At 39.1% G+C, this 10,584-nt stretch overlaps 1 protein-coding gene across 1 annotated transcript in view; it reads right to left on the reverse strand.

The window, feature by feature from the left end:
- The window catches only part of asip1 (agouti signaling protein 1), a 29,833-nt gene extending 19,541 nt beyond the window's left edge, over nucleotides 1-10,292 (reverse strand). Inside the window, exon 1 of the mRNA XM_078798464.1 lies at nucleotides 10,045-10,292. Coding sequence (XP_078654590.1) covers nucleotides 10,045-10,283 — 239 coding nt within the window. The 5' untranslated portion in view covers nucleotides 10,284-10,292. The remainder of the gene's footprint in view (nucleotides 1-10,044) is intronic.
- Between the last annotated feature and the right edge of the window lie 292 nt (nucleotides 10,293-10,584).

A 10,584-nucleotide genomic window follows, 5' to 3' on the forward strand; every position in this document is an offset into this window, starting at 1 on the left:
AGGAACTTAAGCAAGACATTAGTATATTCTGTCTTTTTTTAATTTGTTTCTTTAAACTGAATTGAAAAGTTGTCTGGCTGGACACACTGTGTATACATAGCTAAAATGCCCCACAGTGTGTGTTGATGTCTCCTGACTGGTGCTGTTCTTTATCTTTGTTCCATCGGATCCATTCCTCAGCGCTAATGTTTCCTCTCCATCTTACACACACCCCACCCTGCCTTCATCACCGCCGTGTTCCCCCTAGGTTTACATCTTATGGTTGGCTGGTGGGGGGCATCGACTAAACTACATGCACACATGTACACACGTATGTGGGTAGCGGAGCATAAGCTAATGCGATGGTCCCCGATGGACAGTTATATTTGGGGTGCATGCATGCACGTAAATGCACACCATGTTCGTGTTAACATTTCCCAAACTTTCACAATAGAAAGCAAAAAAATACTCCGAATAGGTCTGCAAAATCCCAATAAGGATGTCTCATTAACAAATGCACATGAGAAATTAGGAACATGACCATGTAGAGACAGGTCCTACATGTACAACCTACACTGCGTTTAGAGCACCAAAATCCCTGCAGGGCTTTCAAACACATTCTCTGCAAATACTTAAATATCTTGCTGCCATGAGGTACAGACATTTTTCTTTTTCTTTTCAGTTTTCTAGTTAAATTATATTTATTGCATATGCCACAGGCCAAAAAGAAAACAACCACGACAATCACCTGAAAAGAAGCCTCCAAGCCGCCCTTTGGACACCATTTTCTCGATTATCGTACAACGTTGCGCGTAACAGACTGTTGTATTTTACACTCGGTATGCTGAATCTTGTGGTTTTAATAAAGATCTGGACGATAGTCCAGCATTGCTTGTTTAATCTGCCATAATGGATCACACACCCAACACCACATCTGGTGTTGCTTTACACAATACTAAGGTGTCCTGTAAGGCTGTCATTCTCAACTGGTGGAACCCGCTTGTGGGTCACAGAGCTGTTTTCAGTGGGTTACAGGTCTTTGCCTGGAAAAAAAAAAAACCCACTATACTAGTATATGTAATGACCCGCTGTCCGTGAATGCACCTTGCACTGTTGTCTGCGCTATTTGCTTGCTATGTCACCGCAAGGTGAGTACCATGTGAGGGTTTGTTTTTAAAACAATATGCCTTCAAAACAGTGATACATTTAGATCACAAAACCATTTTCCACAAAAAGTCAGACGTCACAATCACTTGATGTTATTTTCTCTCCTTTTGAATCAATGCGCTCTGCCACCGTCCACTTGCATATATTTTCATCATCTGTTTCACAGAGTTTACTGCTGGGATAGTGGAAGTAAACATGACTACGAAACAAGAGATGACAACATTTCTTGAAGCACAAAGCCAGAGGGCTACCTAACTGAACAGGAATATACTTCTATTCTTCAGATGGAGAAGTGCGAGAAAGGAGGGGAAGCTGGTCTAAACTGAAGCTGGACCCATTTCAGTAGCTGTGAGTAGACTCCACCTTTTTTCATGTTGTATTCACTGATCTCCAAATGACACTGGACATCTCCTGTATGTCAGCGTTTTGTTTTTTTTAAACACTGCTAACATATCGCGACTGGAGGTATACTCGTACAATTAGCTCACTGACATAGCTCATGGTTATCAGTTAGGTTATGTAGCGGCTTCACTGGTAATATGACATTTGGTGATTTGCTGGACACAAAGTTACTAGCTGATTCTTGGTAGCATGTAAACAAGGTGCTAAGAGGTGCCATCCAATCATCTAGTAGGCAATAGCTAGTTCTTACCGGGGGTCTGGAATGGTCCTCGCTGAAGTGTTCACTTCACACATGAACGACTTTGGATGCCAAAAATGGCAAGGGGCCGGAGTTGTCTAATAGCAATGTCCGTGACAGGAAAATAATAAACACATTGATTGATACACGTTTTTGTTCTTACAACCCAAATAATTACAAGTACGCCTCATTTTTAAAAGATATTTTGTTTTTTGACAAAACCACTCTTCACTTTAAGTCTCTCATTTCACAGCAGTTGTCATCTGTACATGTCAACATTTGGAACACATGTACGCAGGCGGGCGCTCGCAGTGATATGAAGGGAGAGAAAATAACGCCAAGCAATTGTGAGGTCTGACTTTTTTTGTGGAAAATGGTTTTGTGTGATCTTTTCAACGCATATTGAGAAGCAAAGCTCTTGACTTGACCCCACCAATTACTTTCCTCAACCCCGAAAACCGACCACAACCCTCACTACACTGCTGATGGGATGTCATACAACTTCATGTCAAAAAAATCAAAACTATCCCTCTAACTCTTTCAAATCCCACCATTGTTCAAAAGCCATCCCTCTCTGTAGCGTCCATTTTCGATGAACCCTGAAGATTGTGTTCTTGTGCTACATCGACATGGTATATACCAAAACAAAGATTAGACTCTCATTTTTCATCAGCAAAATGATTGTTTTCTACCTTTTTCTTCTTTACTAATCAGCAGTAGAACATAGGTAAGTTTCAGTAAAATATCAGTTCTCAATCAAAAAGGGAGAAAGAAGGCTTTTTGTGAAAACCTACTGTACATTTCAAGCACAACTTTCACTTTGATACAAAACGATACCACAACATAACTGGGAACTTTGCCCAGACTGAATTGAAATGTTAGCACTGCATGTCTGCAGTTCTTCTAACCATGATCTGTTTAGGGAAAAATACATTTACAAAGAGGTGAAGAAAAGAGGTGATGGTGGGTCCACAGTCAGACCAGTTGAGAACCACTACAGAATGACTCATTCACTTAGTAAACTCTATGAAATGTTCCACAAACAAGTCCATTTGTTGAATTGTCAATAAGTTCTATCCCCGCCAAGAAGGAAGAAATGAAGGAAGCTAATGTTGTGACAGGGCTGAAGGTGTTGCATTAACGAATCAGGGATCACAAAAGTTGTTGAGAAGTTGTTGATTGTGTGGATTTCCCCCTCAACCTTCCTCGCACAACTCACCATCTTCCCAACAACATTGGACATTGAAAGGGTGAACGAAAATAAATTTCTGAGGATCACAATAGATGAAAATATGAGCTGGAAACCTCATATAAAAAATATACAACATAAGGTGGCCAGAAATATTTCAATATTGAACAAAGCAGAATTTGTTCTCAATCAGAAATCACTCCACACTCTTTATTGCTCTCTGGTTCTACCATATCTTACTTATTGTGTGGAAATATGGGCTAATAACTATAAAAGCAATCTTCACTCGCTAAATGTACTGCAAAAAAAGGTCAGTAAGGATAATTCATAATGCCGCCTACAGAGAACATACTAACTCCTTATTTCTAAAATCACAAATACTTCAACTTGCTGATATAGTTCATCTTCAAACAGCTAAAATAATGCATAAGGCTAAAAATAACCATTACTATTACCATTACCATAACAAGAGTCTTAAGTAAATGTAAAAGTGATGTTGAATATTTATTTATCCAATTCATTCATCAGTTTTTATAATTATGTGAGCACAACAGTATGAGCACAACAACAACTCACATTCACACCTACGCTGCAAAAAATCTGGAGTGACATTTACTTAAAAGAAGCCCAGTAACTGTTGGCACACAGACAATCTAAGTAAAGTATTCCAAGTAATTATTGGTATCGATAATTCTAATACTGATAATTATCGGCCCGATATCAGCATAAAAATATATGATACCATATATATATATATGTGATATTAGTCGACGTCAGTGTCTGATTTTTTTCCCGATCATGAAAACCGATATTTTAAAAAAAAGTCTGTATACAACACATACTCTACGTGTTCATTCATGTTACACATATTGGTAGATATCTGCATATCGGTTTTCAGCAAATAAGCCAATATCCGATGATAAGAAAATTATGTGTACCAGTAGAAATGATCATTTTCTTAATTCAGAGTTAAGAGACCGTGTTGACGCATTTGCGCTTGACATCTACAAATAGCTTGGTCCAGTGGTGGCGGAGAAAGCAGAGCAAACAACAACCAAAAGAGAGAAAATGATCATGGCTGAAAGTGGAGGAAAAGTGTAGATTATAGACAAAGAAAGTGTTGGTAAATGGGAGGTACTTCTGTAATACGGAAGTGATTTTGTTTCAATAGAGCAGACGTTGTACAGACATGTGGAGCAGCCGAGCGACTCAAACATATTATCCTCACGGTCCACTACATAACCAGTGAACGGACTTTGAAGTCATCCTGTTTTTTTCCGGAGGAACGCACAGGTGAAAACATTGCAAGTGAGTTGAAGTTTCTCCCGGAAAGGGAGAATAAGTGTGTGTAGCTACTAACAGTGGGTGGAATGTTATGAAAACAGCTACCCTCAACAACTGGAATCAACTGGCTTGTTTTGGACCCTTTGCCATAGGTAAGGGTACTTTTAAGTTAATTATTTTTTTATTATATGGGTTAAGGTTTGTTGCTGAAATTATCGTCATATCATGATACATCTCAAAAATATTATCATACTACATGCTAAGGTGCCAAGCATGCTCTGCCAAACCCAGCTAACCTAGCTAGTCGGCTTCCATTCACAGACTGTGAATCTGTGAGTCTGTGAATTTTCACACCTACTTTCATTTTGGACATGTTTAGTTTTGGAGGGGATGGGTTAGTGTTTGTGAGGAAATTCCTCCATGATTAAGCGGTAAAATATTTATTGTTATAGTTTTAAATAGTATGTTCCATTTTTATTGGACAATTTTGTGATTTTGCAGAAATAAAAGGGCCTTAAACATACAGACTTTTTGAGATACTTTTAAATCACGCAATGCTTCTTGAAAAAAGATAGTTCTATATTCAATACTGGTGTGTATTTTGTCTTGGCTCGTACTCCTTGTTGGTTCACACGGGACTCTGATTAGATTTTGGAGAATCCATAGTGGTTCACTTACTGTTACTTTACTTACTGTCTTTTGAATGTTTCATATTGCTTTCAATACAAATATGAACACAATCGTACTGAACTGTGTGGTATTAGATTAAGCTGACTGTGTTTGTTTGTTCTTGTGATTTAAATGAAGATCAAACTACATTTTTGACCAACTTAAGGAAGAATTCAAACTATTTCCAAAGGGTTTACATACTTTTTCTACCAAGTGTATATAAAGACAGGCAAAACACTGCACAGGCATTGATGCTTCTTTCACTCTGCAAAAAGTGTGCTTGCTAAATATTTCACCTGCGTCTTCTAAGGATGTTCTGCAACCCCATCCAGTGTTAACTTTGAAAATAAATCAAAGGGCTGCAATGTAAACCGTCAACATTCTCAGCACACATGCAAAGCTTCATGAGGTCTAGGGCTCATGATCCTCTCAGAAATGCGATGCACGGCAGACCAGGAAGACCGAGGAGAACCCTCGGAATTACAATGAAGCCTTGGCGGCCCTCTGGATTTAATAAAGGAGTAATCCCCATGGGCCCTCCAAGGATTCAGAACAATGCTTCAGATTACCCGCTTTACAGTACAAGAGAGGACGAGTGAAGAGGTCAAACGTTCACGTCTGGGTAACAATCTGTGTGTTTCGGCCCGTCCTGCCGTGTTTGGACAAACCCGTCAAGCTGAAGACAGCCATAGTTTATTCTTGTGTGGCTACTAAAGCCTCCTCACCAAACAATCGTCTCTTCTGCTTTTACACAGAAAGATGGGATCGTCCACCCCGATGAAGAAAAGGCTGACATTGACACATTCCTAAAGCAAGCAGCATTGCTCCACTCTGACAGCTTCACCGAGTCCTTTTCGGGTGTCATCAACTTGTCATCAGCATCTGCGGCACAGACCCAAATGGCATGAGGTCAGTGTGTAGGAACGACAAACATGCGATATGCCGCTTGTGGAAGGTTGCAGGTCAGTCTCCTGGCTCGCTAACAGGCCAAGTCGATGCGCAACAGCGGGAAAACACAGCTAGCTGGCACGCTCCTTTACCAGAATGCCAACACTTTTCTTTACTCCACTCATTTGACCCTCGAATACACTGGTACACTTTGTTGCTCTCTAGGTACACATTTGGTTGCAGTTGACCAGCTCACTCCTCTCCCTGCAAAAATGCATAGTGTGACATTCATTCGGAGGGTCGACATCCCACCTCCACCATCTGAATATTTAGCAATAAAAATCATGGCTGTAACACATGGATTAATTCCAGCTGCAATATCAAGCCCTTCTTTCTTTTAATTCCCGTCACAGCATCACAACCCTCACAAATAGCTATAAAAGTGCGGATGTCCAAAGTGCGGGCCGTTAGCAGCCCATGGCTCGTTTTTTATTTGTGGAAGTAATTTTTTTTTAAACAGAACAAATTTCTAAATAGTGCAAAAAGCATAATGTAATGATAAAGCTGAAAGTTTCAAGGTTGCCATGTCTGACTAAAATGGGAGGATCCAAATGAAAGGAGTATAAATGGAAGCAGCACAGTGAGGATGCAGGATGTGACTCTCTTCTCTCATCTTATGACATTTGCTGCTAATTGTAAACTTCTATTCATATAAAAACATGACTTCCATAGCAGGAATAACGTCACCCTGCATGAATTTTACAGACTAAGAACTGCTTTGAAGATGTTTTGGGGCGTTACATCCAAATATGATGTTGCCTAACCTGACCTTTGGAGTAACTACAACCTGATGACAGCATAATAAAGTCCTGTGCTGGGGTACTGTACTCACATCACTGCATTTTAATGAGTATACTATGTACACGGAGTACTAATTTTTGAAAAAGGAGTGCGGTCCCACATGCTGTACTGCTTCTCTCCTTTTTAATGGTAAATTACAACCACATTTGTCACCAACATTTGGATTGCCCCATTCCCACATCCTGATTGTAGAAGAATTAAAAATGAATACGTTTTCACCACAACACATAGAAATTACGAGTACAACGATACCTCGGTTTTTGTTATTCATTTGTTTGAAAAGATCTGATGGAAACTGAAATGTCTGAAACCGAGGCAATTGTTTCCATCGGAAATAATGTAAATCTATTTCATCAGTTCCAGACACAAAAATATGAACAAAAAGCCAGTTTTACAGAGCGATGGTGTCAAACTAATTTTCATTGAGCACCACATCGCAGTTATGGCTGTCCTCACACTTCCACTTGTCCACTTGTAACTGTCAATGTATATGAATATGTTCATGTTATTGCACAATTCCGCATGCATTTGATTGTATATTTTTACTAGGGCTGTCATTGATTACAATTTTTTATCAGGTTAATTAGTTTTCAAATTAATGATTAATCACCATGTCACATTATGTCTGAAATATGGTCATTTTTACTGTATAAGAAGGATAAATGAGAGAGCGGGGTCATATATATTTGTGTGTATCAACAGTGCCAAATGAACTGAAAATTTAAATCATGTTAAGAAATGGCACCCATGTCTGAAAATCGACTTCCATAATTCTGGTAATTAATAAAAATAATTTATATTAATTAATAATAATAATTCTTAAACAGCAGAATAGGATTTATTTCAAGTCAGTTGTTCCTGCTGCTCTTTTCATTTTTTTGTATATATTTTGTATTTGTACAATGTGCCATGTGCCAATAATAGCCCAATAATAGGACTGCATGTATGGACAAAAGCAAACAAATTATTGTATGAATTCTGTTTGAAGCCAGCATTTTTGAACACACCGTAGTTACATGTTATGAGATGCAATGATGAAACTTTTGCATAACTTTCTCCGACAGGGAGACAGGTATTTTTCCCTTTTTTCCATCATCTTTTCCCAAATGCTGGCTCTGCGTGAGTTTTGAGATCTGAGTTTTGATGACATTATTCCTTCCACCCACCAGGTGGAATGAACCATTATTGAACTTTCAATAATGGTTGTTTTTTATAACCAACATATATATATTTTAAATCTTCCAAACAAAACAAAAGCCCAGTGGCCCTCTGTGCTTGGCGTCCTGGGTTTGTCTCACAAATTAAAATCATTCGTGTTTTGTCAGAAAAAAGGCCCCTAAAATCTGAATGAGAGGGCACATATATACTCGCCGCCATCAATTATACCGAGTCCCTTTTATTTCTATCACACCACTTCACAACAGGACTTATGTCAATGGTCGACTCCAAGCATGCTCCTCATACATTTTAAAGAGCACCAGCTGAAACTGACATGCAAGCAATTTGGCGACATAGACGAGGAAAAAGTGCCCCTAATCAAATCAGCAAACGGATTCAATCAGCAGAGAAAAAGCTTTGCAATGCAGTTATCCGCTGTTGTCAACGCAACCTTATAGGCCTCAAACACTCGGCACATGTTAGCCAATTAGCTTTCTCTGTTCACTAGTTTGCTTACTTGAAACCAGAAACAGTCCTTGAAGCTGCCATGCACACAAAGACAATCCAGAATATACAATAGATCCAGTGATATAACAAGGATATGTTCAACAACATTGAGAGAGCGTAAGGGTTCATAAATATGAATATGTTGTATATAAAGTGAAATCACAATGTAAGCACGGGGCTTGTTATTTGGACTTGTTTATATCATTATAGGAAGTTTGTAAAATTGTTGCTTATTATTATTATTACTAATTGTTGCAACTAAAAATATTTGTATAAAATATTAAATGTTTCAAAGGTTTTGACATTGAATATCATCGTCATTTTCTCAATGTCATTTTGTTAATATATTAATTCAATATTAAATAGTCAATGTTTTTAATATAGTGGTATGTATTTAAAAATATTTAATATATATGTAACTTTACAAATGTTACAAATGTTTAGTTACATTTGTTACAATTATACACACACACACACACACACACGCGACATATAAAATTATTTAAACTTTTTAAAACAAGTTTTTTTTTTTCGTGTAGTTGAATTTTGTAGAATATAATTATTTTCTTTCAAAAGATTGCTTTTAAATTGAAAAATCCTCGGATGCTTTGACATGAGAAGCACTATGGTTACTTCCGCAAGTTGAGGTATCACTTTCAAAGATAAAACACACACTTCATGCGTGTTTGCGTTGACGCTGTTTGTGACGCTTGGAAGACCAAAAGAGGTACGCACAAATGTTTGTGCCCTTTTGTGGCAAATGTTTGTCCATCCAGCTATTATTGTGAAGTGCCAAATGTTGCAATGCACCTTGATGCTTGATCCTCAGTGCTGTGCCATGTCTCCCTACTGTGTGTGATTTTGTGTGTGTGTGTGTGTCTAGTATGGAGGGTGGGAGGGAGGGTCTTTCTTTGTAATTGTTTTTCCTTTTAATTGTGGTAATTGTTTTTAATTCTGTAAAGCACTTTGTGTTGCATGTCTTTGCAGGAAAAGTGCTCTACAAATAAAGTTGATTTGATTTGATTTAAAACGTTGCTGTAAATCAAATCTCCATGAATAAATTATGATTACCGGCACATTTTGCTATAGAATGAAATATGATATATTTATGTTAGGTAATGAATTTTAGTGGCTATGTAAATTATGACATGATTTCACACAAATTTAGTTTGTTTTTTTTGAAGAGTTTTACTGGGAACTTTTACTGAAGTTCATAAAACGCTGGTTTGGCAGCGGCCGGCTGTGAACAAATATTTTATTGGGAAGGTAAATTGTGCGTGCCGCCACATGAAGAATCAGCTTATTTTACCAGATGGCATTCCGTCTCCTTTTTCCATCTTTGGACTGAAAGGATCCATGGGATGGACACATGGTACCCAACAGGAACGTGATGGAGGAGCCTCGTGTTTTTACTGCACACTTCGCCGCAAAAGAGCTTGAAATGATCCCACAGCGTTTGTGGCTGCCGTGCGTAACGTTTCACAATGCGGATCACTAGAAAGATGTCAGAACGCTGCTGTCAGATCAAGCCTTCAGAATTTCACGCTTGGGCCCATGTTGACATCCAAGGCCATAAACAGAGAAATCCTCCCGAATCTCCTGAACAAACCTGGAGAGCAGGATCTCCTCCATGTGGGATCAGAACATTTTATTGCTCGTATGATGCCAGCTGCATGGAAATAAGGTCAACAGATGCATTCACCTTACCTTTGGCCCCAGCTCAGTTGTCTCTTTGCCTCTTGATGTTCTTTCTTCTCCGCCTTTAGTCCTGCGTCTCCTTGATGCTGCCCACGCTCCTCTTGCGATTTGTCTTCTTCTACTCTGACTTGTGAGATCTGTCACTTTGGGGTCCTTCCTCTCTCCCCGCCTTTGCTGGTGTGCCGCTGCTTCACCGCTGTGGCCGCTTTTAATCTTTCCCCGGGCCTCCTGGTACCCTCCCATTCTGTATACTTATCTCCCTCAGGCACTGATACCTTGCCCCGCTGCTAATAATATGGACTTACTGGAAGGTTTGGAGCTGGGGGGGCGGGGCCAGAGCTGCACTCTGGGCTGGGGGACGGGAAAGGTCAAATTTAGAATTTAGCAGATGATGGACAGAAAAATGTGAAGCAAGGCCAACGTGTGCAGGCTTACACCGTAAAGGCCCTTTGACTGGAACCATTGTGTGCACCATTTCATTTCTTTCTATGCACTATTTACATTTACATGACTTTATATGCTCTATTTACATGACGTGACTCGC

Source organism: Doryrhamphus excisus, linkage group LG18, assembly GCF_037039965.1.
Source record: "Doryrhamphus excisus strain RoL-2023G ecotype Guam linkage group LG18, RoL_Dexc_Guam_v1.1, whole genome shotgun sequence".
NCBI classification, from domain to species: domain Eukaryota; kingdom Metazoa; phylum Chordata; class Actinopteri; order Syngnathiformes; family Syngnathidae; genus Doryrhamphus; species Doryrhamphus excisus.